The sequence below is a fragment of the Lepidochelys kempii genome, chromosome 1 (assembly GCF_965140265.1).
Source record: "Lepidochelys kempii isolate rLepKem1 chromosome 1, rLepKem1.hap2, whole genome shotgun sequence".
Taxonomy (NCBI): Eukaryota; Metazoa; Chordata; order Testudines; family Cheloniidae; genus Lepidochelys; species Lepidochelys kempii.
This window is the reverse complement of record NC_133256.1, coordinates 155643082-155661170: the sequence shown is the minus strand read 5'-3', so window position 1 is coordinate 155661170 and position 18089 is coordinate 155643082. Positions and strand designations below refer to the sequence as shown.

The window sequence follows — 18089 nt, the reverse complement described above, 5'->3', positions numbered from 1 at the left end:
TCCATCTTTAAAGTGGCAATATACAAACATTGCATAATTATTCAGCTCTCACTCCACTCCTGTGAGGTGTATGCATATACTCTGCCATAGCTTAGATTGTTAAGGAGGCCATCTGGGTAAATAAAACCTATGGGTTTTGAAATGTTTTGCCAACTGGTATTATTAAAGCAGTGTTTGCATCAGGGTTTGTTTCTGTTTAAAGCTTGAACAGCAGCAACCTCGATGCTTTGGATGCTGAGGTTAACAGCTATATTTTCTTTCTTTCGACAGTTTCAGCAGTGTACGATGTAACACTAAACTTCAGAGGAAACAAGAACCCATCTTTGTTAGGAATCCTTTATGGAAAGAAATACGAAGCAGATATGTGTGTAAGGTGAGCATATAATGATGGAAGTGAGACGTACAAGGTTTGTGTTTGGATACTGTGTCCCCAAAACTGGTAGGAAAATGTCATTCATCACTGCATCCCTTGAGGATGTTCCTTTGCATGCCCTGAGGATCTTCCCATTTCCCTGTCATTCAAACTAGCCTCACTTAAAAGAGCCCATGTCACAGCCGTCACCTGTCAGGCCAGAAGGAGACTAGGTCGAAATTTCAAGAGTGGGCATGACTACTCCTATAATCTGGCATTCACCTGCACCCTCCAGAATCAGGAAAATGAAACTAATCATGCCCTCCCTGCCATGTGGTGTTAAAGTCCTGCCCAAAACGAACAGTCTCTCATAATGGATTGTGTAGATCTGCATAGTATGATCATTCCTCTCTTTTCTTATGTGACTTTGATTAGTACTGAATTCACAATATTAATCCTGAATGAATTCACACCGAAAAATGGTAAGACAAAAACACCCTATCGCCTGTGGGCAAACACTTTGCACAAAAGGATCACGCCTTTTGGACATATCAGACCTCTCAGTCCTCATCCTCAAAGGAAATCTGCACATCACCTTCAAAGGATGAGCCTGGGAACTTAAATTTGTTACTCTAATAGACACTAAAATCCATGGATGCAACAGACATGCTCGTTGTTTTGTGGCCCATTACAACAATTTGTAACACATCCTACTGCCTACTAATCCTCCATTGTCCTATGATTGCAGACTTATTGATTGCCCACTTCATTTTAAGTAGTCTCCTACAAGATGTGTGAACCCTTAACACTTAACAATCTGTCCCTCCTTGTATTTAGCTTAGACTCTCTAGTTTCTTTCTCCAGACCCAAAGAAGAGCTCTGTGATACTCAAAAGCTTGTCCCGTCCAACAACAGAAGTTGGTCCAGTATATTACCTCACCCACCTTGTCTTTCTCATATCCTGGGACCAATGGCTACAATAACACTGCAAATATTTTAAATATCAACATTGTTAATTGTCATCATTAGCATCTGAGTTAACACTGATTGAAATAAATGAAGACAGTCAGTCCTCACAGCTGTTGTTTCAGGCCCTCTGCTAACTTGACAGGTGTCTCTGTGTCTGTTACCTTCAGCTTTGAAGGTTTTCTTCGCAACTGACACAATTCCTTTTATTCCTTTTCTTTAAAAAACTCAAAGTTAAGACTCTGAACAACAACTGAGAGGTCTGTCCACTCCCTTCCCCACCTCTTATCCTTGTGTTCCCTACGCTTTGTGAGACGCTACCTTACTCTGATAGAGAGATTGCTGTTGAATAACCAGAGGTATTTCTTTTTCTCCCCGGGTTGTTGGGCACTGCCGTGGAGTGTGTTGCCAAGCTACTGACCAAGTTTATTCTTCTTTTTGATACAAGGGGTTGTGTGTTGTATTGAATCCTATTGAGGAGAACTTCTGGGGAGTCTCACCTAGACCTTCAGCATTGAGAGGTAGCAGCAACAATTTAGCAAAATGTAGAGCAAGAGCTGCCAGCCTAGAAGAAGGTGAAACACTAGCTGTAGTTGGGGAGGAACTTCCATTCCAATCCTGTTCTCAGGTGCTTACGTAACTTCCCCGAAAATTACTCTCTCAGCTGACATTCCCCATGCTTGCTGAGAGCCCAGAGTGGAGAGGGACTGGAAACCTGGAACAATTCCATTTGACCATTTTGGGAATTATCCAGGGATGGAGAAGGGAAAGGCATGCATTCAGAAATGCCTTCAGGAAATTTTTCAGAAATCTTTTTCAGTTGGATAACTCAAACTGTTTTCACTTTAATTCTTCACGCTTGCCACATACATATTCCCAATGAGGAGCGTGTGCTTTGCTAAGTGGAGAAACAAGTTACAAACCAAGTAACAGTGCACTGCACATGTGCTGAGTATGATTTCCCTAGACAATTGTAAGTGCCCAAAGCATGGCAAAGTAGATATGAGTAAGTATGCACAAGCAAATATCTGGATATTTGTGCACTGAAACAATGGCTTCATCCACTTAATACCTTCTGCTTTGCTAAATGAGATGTGAGTTGGTGTGGCTTGGTGGTGCTAAAGGAAAGATGAAAACCAGTGGCTGTCAGTCAACCTTACAGAAGAGTCTGGGGTATTAGTGCTAGGTGAGCTTTCCTGACTAATTGTGCCCAGTTACTAACCTAACTTCTGAATTGTTCAGTCTGCTCTGATTTTAGACATATATATTTATTTGTGGGGTGAATGTGCCTTCTCAAGACACTTGACTGTGCTAGAACCTGCCTTGTTTAAAGTTGCTTGTGGGCATGGGAGGTTAATCCCAACTGGAAATACAATTTTTCTGTTGATGGGAACTTCCTACAATGCTGCAATGAGCAGGTACAAAACTGAATCTAATTTTTCCAGACATTATGGTGAGCTCACTGGTAGGATGTAGCTAGCATACATTTCCCTGTCACAGGCTGTATGTTTCTGTCCTTTTACTGCAAACTGAACACATGTGGCACCCTTAATGAGTCTGCAGACTTGGCTTAGGTCAAAGAAAGGAAGCCATGTGAGCTCAGGTTTTGAGCATAAGGTGTACGCCGTCCTCTGCACAGAGAGGAGTGGCCAAGCCTGTTTGCACACTTTGCTGGTCTTCATTCATAATGGACTCCAGAGAATTGAAATAATCCTCCTAAATCATCAAAATGGTCTTGCTGTGAGTACCCTCTAGTGGCGATTTCAGTGCAGTGATGACTTTGGAAGAGAGCTTTCAGCAAATGATGCTTTTTATTAATGGTGCAATCCTTCTTTATAAAGCTATTATCAAAACTAAATATTGTGTTAGTGATTTAACGGTCTAGAATGTGTTGAACGTGTCTTTCAGAGCACTGGGAAACGCTTTTTTTTTTCCCCACTTGTGTATTTTACAGATTATTGTACTACGTGTTTGAACTGCTGACCTGGTCATTGGCCATCTCACTGATCTTTTTTTTTCCCCCACCAGTGTCTTTTCTGTTTGCCCAGAGGATCACAGAATCGGATTATTATCATCCCTCCAAAAGATGCTACATAACTAGGGATGAGTGAACCTTGCAGGTTTCGACTTTGCAAATTGAACCTTGCAAAGAGTCTCTATACATTGCAAAGCAAGAAGGCTGGCTCTGCAGTGGGAAGTAATTTGAAAGCTGGAGACTGATTGCTGGAAGGGCAGAGTGATTGATTGAGAGGACAGTAGAATAGCAGGGAAATGAGTAGATTGTCACTAGAAGTGGGATATGAAGAGAAGATGGTTTCAATAGAGCTGGTCACAATTTTCCAAATTTTGATTTTTCAAGTAAAAAAAGATTATTTTTTTCACTATGAAAATGTTTGTGAATAATTTTCCAGTTTGTTGACCAGCTCTAGTCGTCAAAATGTGAACTAGATCTTACTTGAATTCAACCATTGATAACGCCATTGCAGCTGCAGTAATACTTGACTAGAAAATATGTGTCTTTCTGAGGGAGACAGAAATTGGTAGCAAACAGCTGTGTATTCTGCTGTTTCATGAATGCAAATTTCTAAGTGGGAACTGGAAGTGTGGTTTCTATTAAAAGCTGTCTGATTCTTATTTGCACTTCATGACTTTGGTCATTCCAAAACTTCTGACAGTTTTTGCTATATATTGAATTGCAGCTCTTCATTTGAAAAGATCTAAAGTAAAATAAATATCTGGATTTTCTTTTAAGACTCTTTTTTTTTTTTTTTAAATCTCTTTAATAAACCAGGAGATTTCCTCTTGAAGATATCCCTGTAGATGAAAAGGAAGCTGCAAACTGGCTTCATAAACTGTACCAGGAGAAGGTAAATGACTTTTTTCTCTTTCAGATCTGCCATAAAGTAACGTTCTAAGGAGCAGCATGTCAAGAGCTGAGCAATGCACACTCAACTCGTGGAGGGAGAGAGGAAATGGGAGCACGATTTGTAACTTGGCAGCTATTCCTTAGATTCATTTAAGGAGCAGTGTTGGCAGGCTTTGAAGGGAGCCTCATCCATTCCTCCTTGACCACAGAATGGTGGCTGTGGTTTGAAGGGAAACGTTGTGGGATACTGCACAGACATAGAAGACACCCTCTCCCCGCCCACACACACACGCAGCTACCCTTGGGGGAAACCATACGTAACCTGGTCTCTTTTGCTATGTCCTTCGGGTTTGGGGTATTTTTCATATATTTTTAAATGTTTTTGTTGCACCTATGGACGTTTCTAGGAGCTATAGATGCATGATAATTCTAAACCAGAGGTGGTGATTCATTTTGGACACATTTAGCAGAGTGAGGCTCTAGATTGCAACTTTTGCAGAGCTAGTCTTTGTTCTCTTCTGCCTATTCCTCTGTCTCTGTCCACTTGCCTGCCGGATCTCTGCTGCAATTTCTGACGTGATGCAGGCAGGTCCATTAGTTTGCTGTCAGAGCACATAGGTAGTGCATTCTCCGGGTGCTCAAAAGTTTTCTTTCAACTCTTTTTCCTAGATGGTAAATTTCTTGACCACAGATTTAATAGAGCTGCAGGGATGGGGAGAGAACTGTACATAAAGTTTGCCATGTGCTTGTATAGATTGGACTTGTGTACATCAGTACATCTGTTTTGAAATGCATATCTTGATTTTTATTTTTTGTGTGTGCTGTTTCTGGCACAGAAGGTAGAAGAGCACAGAAACCCTGACACTTCTGAGATTTTTTTCTGCCTTGGTGACCTGTACTGCAATATTTCCAAACCTTCACTTAACCTGTAGGCAGGCAACAAATTGTTCATAAGGTTCTTGGCGTTCTTCTCCCAAGTTTCACTTTTGTTCATTATAACCGTATTTATTGTAGATCCTAAAAATACTCAAAACAGTTGGGGCAAGGGGACTGAGAATTGTTCACAAAGAATATTAGTTGTTGTCCGCCCCTCTTGTATCCTGGATGTCGATGTGTCAAACAGACTTAAGAGTCATTTGAAAATTATGAAAATACCCCATGAAATTTCCCACTTTGGTAGCTGAGCGTTGATGCACATTTTTAGTTTTTGCTTTTCCATTTGTGTCACCCTCTTTGCTGTCGAGTAAGTATAGAGTTAAGCGGGGAAAGCAGATAGCACACCATTTCACTTCACTTGGACAGAATGCTGCCCCAGTCGAGGATCTGATGTTGGCTGTACCGCCATTCAACACTGGAGTCAAATTTTATTAGAGGGGTTTTTTTTTCATAAATTGATCTCAGTGGGTTTAGAAAAGCCACTGTAACTGTGGAATTCCTAAAGTGCTGTCTTTGTACTAAAGGATTTATTATTAAGAGGGAATGTCTTGAGCTCATCTTTTTTTGGTAAAGTCAATGGAGGCTAAAATAGCGATAGGTTAAATAAATGACTTTTCATTCTATATGCAGCTTATAAATCATTGTCTTAAACTGAGAAAAATAATGTGGACACAGTAATCATTTGTCTGATTTTTCTCAGTACCACACTTTTCTAAAGCCTTAGTTCAGGGTGTATTGCTTTCTGAAGTTCTATGGTTCTGGCTACAGGATTGAGCCTTCCTGTGAAGAATCAAGCCCCAGTATCTTCAGGTTGCAAGGACCCTGCTGGTCAGCTTGTGCTTTGCCTCACTCTGTTAGCTCCAGAAGGAGTACTTTTCTGCTGCACCTCCTATAGATGGTTCCTGATTCTCTGGTAATAAAAACAGGAAGAAGGAGCAATAGAGAAGCAACCAGCACAGGACTGGAAAGTGTCTGAGTAGTTCTCAGGGCTAAAGCTTCTCTGAAGTCTGAACACAGTGACAGCTGGGGGTGGCGTGTAGGGAGGTGGAAAGAGACTGACAGTATTTGATTTCTGTTTGTTTACATTTGTTTATTTTTAAATAATGTTCAAAATGTGTGTTTATAGTATTAACTGATGGTTATTGCAGCATAACAGAATGCCAGACAGACCACAGAAAATACAAATTCCTCTCACAGACTCTAATAATGCTTGCCACAGATGTGGGCCTTTATGGCATCATGGAATTCTACAGTCTGGGAACTATTCATGCAAAAACTAACATTCCTGAATTAGGAACATTCTTTTTTTCCCCCTACCGCTCTCTCTCCCAGGATGCTTTACAAGAGATGTATAATCAGGAAGGCATATTTCCCGGCCAACAGTTTAAACCTCCTAGAAGACCATGGACTCTGCTAAACTTCCTCTTCTGGGCTACTGTCCTGCTCTCTCCTCTCTTCACATTTGGTTTTGGAATTTTTGCAAGTGGATCACCCCTTCTTATCCTTGCATTCCTGGGGTTTGTTGGAGCAGGTAATGAAAATTATTGAGAAGAGGGAGATGATGCCAAAGCACAATATGATACAATAGTGGCCATTACCTGTTATAAATTCTGCGTATGATTACTATTAATGATACTTCCAGAAAGTTGTTATTTTGGATGAAAATTCAGGACAAGTTACGTAGGTTTCCATTTTTGCATAGAAAAACAATTATTTCAAAAGCCTTAATTTCAAACAGGTTAGTCTCTTATTTCTTAAGTTATACTTAATGTGCTAATTAATATTCACACAGTAGCCCCGTCATGAGGGGTGAAGCATATTCGCTGGGTAATGTGAAGAAGTTTGCAGTGATGTTCCCCATACTGACTGAGTATGTTCTGTGGTTAACTGAAGACTTCAGCTTCCAGAGCTATCAGTACAGTTTCTTTTAAAAAATGTGCACTAGTTACACTTTTATTGATTCTTAAAATCTGGACTGCCCTATGGTTTAATGATTTAGCACATGTACTGGATCCAAAGTGTCAGTCAATGGAAGCTGCATACACAGATTGGAGGCAGTGTCTGGCCCGGAGTCACTACTGATTGCTCAGTCTGTGACCTCTGTATCCAATCCCCATGGCCCATCTAGCATCAAAGAGTGTCTGTCTGAGAGAGAGAGAGAGAGTCAGAGACAGGATTTTATCATTATATCAGTTGTAATGCACCTCCAATTTCTGTATTCTATTTTAAAGCTTCCTTTGGAGTTCGTAGACTGATAGGAGTAACCGAAATAGAAAAAGGCTCCAGCTATGGCAACCAAGAATTCAAGAAAAAGGAATAACTCACAGCTGCAAGCAGAGCACATATAACCAGACTATGGTATCAAATTAACTTCATTAAAAAACACTTAGAAACTATCTTTTTCTTATTAACTGATGACTAATATTAATGAATAATACTTGAGCCAAGAATGAAGAAATTGGACGAATCAAGAGGAGAGAAAACATCAGCTTTCTGTCTGTTTAAGGACCATGGTATTCAAACTTGGGGTGAAAATCTGGGCTAAAAAATGGTAACTTTTTGCTTTGTTTGTGGAGGGGCCGAGAAATATTGGACACAGTGAGCTGTTTCTGCAGATGACCAGTCACACTGGTTTATCCTTCAAGAATCTGAAACTCACTTTGCAACAGGAGCCATTGAATGTTTCCTCTTGCTAAAGTCAATTTAATATTGGTTTTTCCCAGCATCCGTGCTGAGTGTGCTCCAGGAAACACAACCCATTTTAAATTCACTGACAGTAGTTTCTTGGGTGAAAGCCATTTGGAAAGGCCATTTTATCATGACTACAGACAAAATCCCATTTGTGTACATTTTATTGCAGGCACTTTTTATTTTCAGGCAACATCGTAGAATTTCTGTACCACAAGAAAATGGATAATGGAATTTTGATGGAAGTGGTACCTTATTGATAAGCACATACTGTACATCAGATTCACAGTTTAAAGGCTTCCACCCCTACCTGTTGGTCAATGCTCAGTTAAAGCTCAACACACCACTTTGGTGGTTTGAGCACTGATTGCCCTGTTTTGTACTTAACATGCCTTGGATCCGTTTTGCTTTGCTTTTTTTAAGTGAATAGTAAGCCCTGAGATTTGGTCCAATGTAAAGAAGGCTATTTACTCAGTTGTACTGACGTTTCTTCCTTATATCTGTTAATGTTTCTCATCACTGAAGTCCCACTCCACTGGTTGTCCCCTGCAGCAGTCTACTGAGAAAATCAGCATAAACCAGCACAGCAGTCCTGGAAAGGATTTTTCTTTATCTGCAGCAACACTAAAAAGAAAGGGTGCAATTAGTGTCTCTAGTGCAGTGATACTCGGTGCTTCAGGAGTCAGATTAGCAATCAACATTACCCAAAAGAGTCACAGTAGTGCGAATTCATGGTTTCATTTACTATAGTACTATATATTCATATTGAAACAATATGACAGGCGAAATATTTAGTGTGTGTGTTTGTATGTGTATGTATTATTCTCACAGCAAAATGATTGACCAAGTATTATTTTATCAACTACAGTTGGTTAATGGCATAGTAAAAGCATCCTGATTGGTTACTAACTAAATCACACAGTGTTTTAATATCATGTGCTGCAAAGAGCCGCAGGAGACCGCCTGATATCACTGCTCTAATGTTTAGGGGTCAAATCCTGGCCTCACTGAAGTCAATAGAAGTTTTCCCATTGACTTCAGTGGAGCCAGGATTCCACCCTGCATGTTCCGGCTGTACAGTGGTCTGTGCTGCTTTTCTTAGCTGGCTATGTTAGGACACTGATATGAGATATATCGCTAGATGAGCCATGTTGTTAGAGGTGGAAACACTAGATGGGTGTAGAGGTATCTTCAGGGGGTTTTAATATCTACAATGCTGATCACTTAGCCTTTGGGCTTATTGTTGAAAACTGGACATCGGAACCTTGGCTGTGCCAGTCTCTTTCCAAATGCACATTGTAAGGCTGTGCAGAGTGCTCTTGTATGTGTGTGTAGATGGGTATTCATAAATATGCGGAAACTACTTATATCTTCAAGTTTAAAGGCCAAATTCTGCACTCGGCTACACTCCAGAGTAGGCAGTGGAATGTGTTGCCCAAGTATAACTGAGGGCAGAATTTGACCCTAAAGGTTAAAATGATGTTGTGTTAACGGTCATCCTCTCATCTTAACCCAAACTCTGTTTGAATATTTATTTCAGTTCTGTGAAGGCCGGATCTCGTTAAAACACTGATTTATTTTTTCTTTGCTGTGGTAGCCAAAGGTAAAAGTGTAATATTTTACCTTCTTTTCATACTCCCGCTAACCTCTTCCCCCACAGATATTTGCCCATAAGGATTTTCTTTTTAACTTCAAGTTTTAGAATCGTTTAATAGCTTACTGAAATGCTGCATTTTGGGTTGTTCATCATTACTTTCTCATGTACCTGACTGTTCATTTGGGGTATTTTTTAATGAGAGAATTTTCAGATTGTCTCACGGTATCCATGTCTTTTGTTAGATCCATCCCCAGTTAAGCATTGCGCTCTCAGCCCCTGTGTTAGTATGGCATGCTTCCTAAGGGAAAAAAGGGTGCACAATTCTTAACTTCAGTGAAAGTTGAACACTGGCTTCGGAGGGGCAGAATACGGCCATGATTGTATGTTTTCTTACCAGACATTTTTTGCACTCTTTTTAAACAGTTAGAATTCTGAATGCTGATAAAGCAAAATCCCTGGTTTTCTTTGATGTTTTCTAACCAGAGGAGCAAAACAGGTGGGCTTGCTATTTTTTTATTTTTATTTGGGTAATGGCTATAACTCTTGCTTGTTAGGAAGACTTAACAGATGCTGTATACTTGCTTTCTGAAGATGATGTTCAACATATTTAAATTGCACTTGCTTTGGTAACAAGAGCAAAGCAGGAAGACCACTGGTTATACTTTACAGTTACCTGTGAGCAGGGGCCTTGGTACTGGTAGACACTGCCAGATTTTAACAAATATTTCCCTTTTCTTAGTGGTGGGAGGGAGGGGTTGGGCACTAGGCAGAGGAAAAGATTAAAAATCCCTTCTTTTTATAGAGGTCTTGTCTCCTCTTAGTGCATGCAACTCCTAATTAGAGTTAATGGGATTAGTGCATGTACATCAAGGGGAGAATAAGCACATGTTCAATGTATTTTCTTTTCTTATCATAACATATTGGTCGTGCTCTGTTTTGAAAGTGTAGTAAATATATTATCATTTGCTTAATTTTTACTATTCTAAGCAGACATATTGGTAACAATTTGGAAAACTGAATTGTACAACAGTGCACAGTACACTGCACAAATAGTGCAAGAATATTTTCATTTGGAACTTTTGTCTCTTCAGATAGGTTTTTTTTTTTAATATATAATTATATATATATATATATATATATATATTATATATATATATATATATACACAGAGTATGTATAAATTAACATGATTGGAAATAGCTGCAGTAAATGTCTCTAATGAAGATGAGCAAGTGGCTTGGATTGGAACAGTGAGCATAGATTTTATATTTTACACTATTTTCTTCTGGTTTAATAGAAAATAGCTTGTATAATTGACTACCAAGCCCTCTGAGAGCAATAATAAACAAAAATATATCAATTTTTTTTGGTCTTTGATTTTCACCCATGATCTCCACAATTTCAGTAAGTCTTTTAAGAATCTGGAAGCATTTCCCCTTTCACTCCACCCATCTTTCAAGGCTTTAATTGTTTGATCTTTTGGATTAAAATTCAAGTTCTCCAGTTGTGGACCTGAGGTCTCAGTGGATCTTTCACAGGCCAACTGCTGGGGAGCTCAACCCTGATTCAGGAGACAAATGGCTTCCCAGACTGAATATGCACCCAGTTTAGATTCTGGACCTTAGCAGCTCCCTAGCACTGGCATGGAGGAAGAAGTCATACCCCGTCAAATTCCCATGTGCAATACCATAATAGCATCGTGCGACCCAATTCAGGAGCCTTGTGAAGAATATGGTGGGAGAGCTCTTGCCGGTTGCTGGCACCATTGCATCCCATCAGTCATAAAAACATAAACATTTGTTGCTGAAGGAGGACTTCCTGTGGTATACTAATTAGCATTTACAGGCTTTGGCTCATATAGGTCTCTTGCCAACCATGAGCTGACTGTCAGAATGTGTTTTGCTATTGACTTTGTGTCCCACCGGGTGATGTGTTTCTCTCGGGCACAAAGAACATAGGCAATGTCCTTTGTTCTGCTTTAAACTACTTTGAAGGGCTCTGTACACTTAATTGCTGACCAATACTGAGGATTATGTCCCTTGTCCTGGTTGCCTAGCATTCATGGAAAAAGCGCACATCTTTTCTCTGGAGCTTTGTTATATTCACCTCTGTGGTATTCATCTTGACTTCATTTACCACCGTCTACTTGCAATGTAGCGTCTGCAGACTGTTCTCTTCTGACGCCGCAGGTGGAGCTCAGGGGCTTTCTAAAACATCTTTTCCAATACAGCATATCTTCTAATAGAAGTTACTACAAGTGTCCATGGATTTTGTCTTCCTGTCAGTCAGTATTGTTTTGGTATGTTCAATAAGTATGAACTGGCATATTATCAAGTCTAAGTCTGTTGATAACATGCCTTCACTGGTACAAAGTAGAGACTTTCTACAGAAGGCATGTCTCATACTGTTGGCATAAGTACATCATTACCTGGGACCTGAGCCCTCTGAAATGGACCAGACCAACATGAGGGAGTTAGTACAATGACATCATTAACATTGGGTGTATGTGTAGTTAACCAATAGTTGATTAATGTGATTATGTTTTTAGTTGATGGAGGTGCACTTTCTGCCTGGGAATACTCAAAAAAGACGTCTGTCCTGGCTGTATGCACCTTTGATTAAGGGAATGTTGATTTTCATACCCAGCTCAAACTAGGCAGAATGCTTCAGAGTGTTGCAAAAGGCATAATAAAATTTCCACGTCCTTTGGTGCCAATTAGCCAGAGGCATTCATCAAACATCTCCACAGCCAAAATGAACAGGTATAGCCCAGCTAAGTATCATTCATATGTAGTAGGTCAACTTGAATATGGAAGTATGTTCATGGACTTTCCTTGAAAACAGTGCTTATCATTTAGGGGATATGGACTCCCCGAGATGTGCACGCATTAGTGCTGCTAAGAGTTAAGCCACTGGTCCCAAAACAGCTGTTATGTTTACCTGTTCTGATTTGTGGCTATTAATATAGGCTCATCCTCTTGATCTTTATTGCTGAATCTGTACTCAAGCACAGAGTGCTACAATTGCTCACTTCTAATTCATCTGTGTGTTCTCTAACCCATGATGGCGCTTGGGCTGCTCCAAACCCAAATATTATATAAAGCTTGTATAATACTGGGTTCTGAAGCTGATAAAGACCACATTGCAGGTTAGAGTAAACATAGCTGAAAGGATGAAGGGCACTGGCTGGTACAGCTGACATCTTGATCTGGGAAACTAAATAATTGCCAGAAAGTTTGGAAACCACACAGTTAAGCATGCACACAAAGGGCAACCATTATGCCAGTACAAAAGTGAAATAATTCTTGCAATCAGTGGAATTACTCTGGATACACTAGGACTGGGATTGGCATTTGTCCCAGAGAAAAATCTACCCTCCTAGGGTAGTCAGGAGCTTCCCCGTAAGACTAGGTTCCACCTGGAGAGGGAAGAAGTGGCAGGACAGTATCTACCTGAGTTCCTCAACAATCTTTTGCACCAGTATCTTCACAGGATTGCTACCATATTTTGGGAACATTTTCAGAATGTCTGAATGTGATAGATCATGTGAAATTTTTGCCAGCTGCTCGAAAGATGTAATGAAAATATTCTCTATTTTAAAGAACTCTGGCAAGATACTGGATTAGCATCCATAAACTAAATATTTCACAATTCTCTTCTCATTAACCTCTGTGCTTTCAAATTTAAGGAACACAACTTAAAAATTACACATATTTGAAAATTTTGTACCTACAATAGTTACAAGTAACACTTCAGTTTTATGAACAATCTGAAAGACGGTGGAGAAAAAAAAATGTTTAGTTTGTGTACACGAACTGTTGGAGAGCACCTTGTATATAGTCAGTTTCCTCTTGCTTGAAGAGATCTTTATAAACATCAGTAAGGTAGTGGAAAAAGCTTTTTAACATTTTTAAAGGAAATATTTTAAAAAATCAGGACATACCATTTAAAGGGGGCTCTGTCAGAAACTGGAATTTTAAAAAAATAATTTCAGAAAATCCAGGTTAACAGTGTCCCTTTCGGAGGAGGTCTCTACGTACTTTTGAATCTTATAAAACTCTTGTTTCATCTATTGTTTTTTTTCAAGGCATAATACTTTTGTTAAGGAAGGGTATTTTTAACTTTCAACTTTCTTTTGAAACTAATGGTTAATTTGGGTGTCTAATATTTATTGTGAATGAAATGTTTTTAAAACCACTAGATTGTGTTACAGAGCTATCATTTATTACACAGGCAAAATGTACCCAATACATTCATTGCTTCTGCTGTCTCAAAACTGTGAGTTGTGACAATCAAATGCTACTTGCCTGAAAGCCAGGAAGCTACCATAAACTGGCATGTTACTGAACCATAAAGATCACCAGCAAGTATGGTAGCTTTAATGAATAATTTTCTCTTTGAGAAAACTAAACATCATTAACCTAAATGATTGTTGCAAACTTGTGATTTTGTTGTTTTTGTTAACTACCAGATATTATTAGCCAAATCAACCAAATAATAAAACTGTATACAGGGTACAAATTTACTGTGCATGTGTATATATATTTTTGTACATTTCTACAGTTATTTCCTACACAAAATTATATGCAGTTCAGAAAAGATCTGTAAAAAGCAAGTAGCAAAATAATCTCACCTATCGTAGTTTCTGAAAAACTGTGTCCCAAATTAGTACACAGATGTACAGTGCTATGCAAATATTACTTGTCCGTTTTCTCTTACATTTGCATAAATAGTTGATGGCTGTTTTTACTGAGCTTTCAAAAAATGATTAATGCAAAAGAAACATCTTGTTTTAAAATAAAATAGCTTTGGCTCTGTGTAAGTATTAGTATATACTGTATTAGAATCTCATTTATACTTGTAGTCACTTACTTTGATTGTTGTAAGTGAATGTGTGTGTATAACATTAGTTTGAATAGAATTTTTTGAATTGCACTTATTGAAAAGGGACAGCTACCTAACATTTATTTTCAGCTATGTTACTGCCTAGGTAGTCAATATGTAAATGAAAGACCTACATTGTTTTCATATTTGCCATTCTGATTTGCCCAACTAAGCATCCACAAAGGGCTGTTAGTTTTTATTCTTTGTATGTCAGTTTTCTGTTTACACTCTTAGACTCGTCCTGCAAATTGATCCATGCAGATGGACTCTTGCTCTTTTGCAGAGCCCCATTGTCTGCAGTGGGGATTCACCCACCTGCAGATCACTGTGCAGGATTGGGACTTTAGGTGTAATCAATAAACCTAAATCCATTTCCATTCACTATATTAAGAGTGTGACTAAGAACTGAGGGGATTGCATATATTGTAGCATTTATAGGAACATAGTGTATAATATTTATTATCCTTCCCCATTCCCTCAAAAATAAGAAACAAACAGGCAAACAAACAAGCAAACAGCAAGTTAAAGAAGTATGGGCTGGATGAATGGACTACAAGGTAGATAGAAAGCTGACTAGATCGTTGGGTTCAACGGGTAGTGATTAATGGCTCCATGTCTAGTTGGCAGCCGGTATCAAGCGGAGTGCCCCAAGGGTCAGTCCTGGGGCCGATTTTGTTTGATAACTTCATTAATGATCTGGAGGATGGTGTGGATTGCACCCTCAGCAAGTTTGCAGATGACACTAAACTGGGAGGAGTGGTAGATATGCTGGAGGGTAGGGATAGGATACAGAGGGACCAAGACTGGATTGGGCCAAAAGAAATCTGATGAGGTTCAACAAGGACAAGTGCAGAGTCCTGCACTTAGGACGGAATAATCCCATGCACTGCTACAGACTAGGGACCGAATGGCTAGGCAGCAGTCCTGCAGAAAAGGTCGTGGGGTTGTAGTGGATGAGAAGCTGGATATGAGTCAACAGTGTGTCCTTGTTGCCAAGAAGGGTAACGGCATTTTGGGCTGTATAAGTAGGGGCATTGCCAGCAGATCGAGGGATGTGATCGTTCCCCTCTATACGACATTGGTGAGGCCTCATCTGGAGTACTGTGTCCAGTTTTGTGTCCCACACTACAAGAAAGATGTGGAAAAATTTGAAAGCGTCCAGCGGAGGGCAACAAAAATTATTAGGGGATTAGAACACATGACTTATGAGGAGAGGCTGAGGGAACTGGGATTGTTTGGGGGAAGGGATAGCTCAGTGGTTTGAGCATTGGCCTGCTAAACCCAGGGTTGTGAGTTCAATCCTTGAGGGGGCCATTTAGGGATCTGGAGCAAAAATGGTCCTGCATCAAGCAGGGGGTTGGACTAGATGACCTCCTGAGGTCCCTTCCAACCCTAACCTTCTATGATTCTTCTATGATTCTAGTCTGCAGAAGAGAAGAATGAGGGGGGATTTGATAGCTGCTTTCAACTACCTGAAAGGGGGTTCCAAAGAGGATGGATCTAGACTGTTCTTAGTGGTAGCAGATGACAGAACGAGGAGCAATGGTCTCAAGTTGCAGTGGGGGGGGGGGTTAGGTTGGATATTAGGAAAAAACTTTTTCACCAGGAGGGTGGTGAAGCACTGGAATGGGTTACCTAGGGAGGTGGTGGAATCTCTTTCCTTTGAGGTTTTTAAGGTCAGGCTTGACAAAGGCCTGGCTGGGATGATTTAGTTGGGGATTGGTCCTGCTTTGAGCAAGGGGTTGGACTAGCTGACCTCCTGAGGTCCCTTCCAACCCTGATATTCTATGAACAAAAACATCTGAGAAAAACATTTCATTAAGAATCTTCAAAAGTAAATGCAGAGCTATAGATGTAGAAGACTGTGATTCTGGAGATGGAAGCTTATGAACTGACTGTATGGATAGACATTTTAGATTAAATCAATTTTTAAAATCTGACATCTTTCAGATTTCCATTTTTCACTGAAATCTTAAAATAATGCAAAAGTAAAATTGTTTTTGATTGTCCAGGCAATGCTTTTACGCAGAAAAGATGGATTCTACTGTTAGCATACCAGCAAAACCTGCTTGTTTGTTCCTTGTAGGTTGCATTGCTATAACTTTTCTTATCTTAACATTTCCATTAAAACCCCTCTGTTTCACAATTCAGCTTTAAAGGCTGATTTTGATCTGACACTTAGAATAAAATGTTTTATCTCAGAAGAGAATTTTTTTTATCCTTAAGATGAAAAAAGTGGTTGTTTTCAGCAGTCCATCACAATAAAATATTAATATTAAAAAAGTTGTGACATAAATAGAGTTGCTACTCACACAGCATACCCGACACAAATGCACAACAGTCAGGAAATGAAAAAGTTAGGCCATCCAACGGTAAACATCCTCTACTCTGCCACCTGCAAGCATACATCTTGCTATTCCCATAGCTACCATGCACCATGTGCACACAGATTGTGCACCACACCTTTAATTCTGCCCTTTCTAGGGATGCCTCATCCCCTTTAACTGCCCTTCTGCAAAAATCCCTTTGCCAGATTACCCTCTCCCAACACAACCAGCTATTGTACCAAACAGCCACACCTACAAGTGGCGGTGCGGGGAGCAATCTGGTGAAAGGGTGTATGCAGAAGGGTGGGTTGAGGGGACAGAGTTAAAGTTGCAGTGCATGGTGTGTGCTGTACAGTAGTTGTGGTGATGGTAAGGTGTGTTCCAGCAGGGTACGAGTAGAAGACTTGTATAGGTAGATGGCTTAACTTTGCATTTCTTGGTTCTTGTGGATTTGTGTCAGGAATGTTGTCTCCAAAAACACTACATTTTTTGTGCAGTAATTTCCTAGATTTATTTTTGAATTATGTGGGGATGGGAAGTTGGGAGGAGAGTGGATTTCTCTGGGCATTGGAGGTAGATGTGCAACTACTGACAGACGATAATGCTGTTATGTGCTATCAGCAGTGCATGAGCCCTTAAGTATCTTCTCCATTGTAAGATAAAATCCATCAGAAGAATGCAGTTCCTGATAGAGAAGCTTCATCAAAAGATCTTATGTGCTCCTGGCCCCTATCCAATGAGGCCCCATCCAATGAAGTTTTGGTACATGACATAAAAGTATAATGTAAATAACAGCTGAAAGTAATCCTATATCCAGTTTTTTAAAAATCTCTGTGGTGCACCAGGTAACTCAGGTTCACCCTTCTGCCAAGTTTTGTGTAGAAACTATTTTTTTTTAAGAGCTATCAATGAAATTTAGGACTTCCAAGGGTATGTTTCAGTTAAAGCCCAAATTCAAAGACTTCTTACTAAAAACTTCTGAAGAGAAAAACAAAAACTACATACAAAATTCAAAGAACATAAAAACTAACTGAAATTTTAGATAACTTGGCCACCTATTTTTAGAGAAATCGCAGGAGTTCATGCCCCTTCTTAGAATGCAACAATTGGTTGTTGGGTTTACTCTGTGGGTGTTGGTGGCTTGTGACATGCAGATCAGACACAAATGATTTGGAGGTCCCTTATGGCCTTAAACTCTATGACTGTGAAGTCATTACCCGGCGACTCCATAATACTTACTTGTCACAGATAAGACCTAGGCACTACACTGTTTTACAAAGGACTTCAGTTAGAAGCTACACTAAATTAACCCAGTAACTTCAGAGCAGCATGGAGACTTATACTTTACATATATGAATAATTCTGAAATGTTCTACTCGGAAAAGGACATGAAGAGTTGATGTTTCCACCAGCAACAAACCCAGTGGCAATTCATTCTTTATATTTCAAACAAGCATGGGGGAAGAGGTGCAA

General features: G+C 39.7%; 1 protein-coding gene across 2 annotated transcripts in view; it reads left to right on the top strand.

Annotated features, from left to right (window-relative positions):
* Positions 1–10765, top strand: part of AGPAT3 (1-acylglycerol-3-phosphate O-acyltransferase 3) — a 131970-nt gene extending 121205 nt beyond the window's left edge. For both annotated transcript variants that reach the window (XM_073359240.1, XM_073359250.1), the window contains 4 exons: positions 271–373; positions 4110–4185; positions 6453–6651; positions 7352–10765. In XM_073359240.1, coding sequence (XP_073215341.1) covers positions 271–373; positions 4110–4185; positions 6453–6651; positions 7352–7440 — 467 coding nt within the window. In that variant the 3' untranslated portion in view covers positions 7441–10765. The remainder of the gene's footprint in view (positions 1–270; positions 374–4109; positions 4186–6452; positions 6652–7351) is intronic.
* Positions 10766–18089: the final 7324 nt, after the last annotated feature.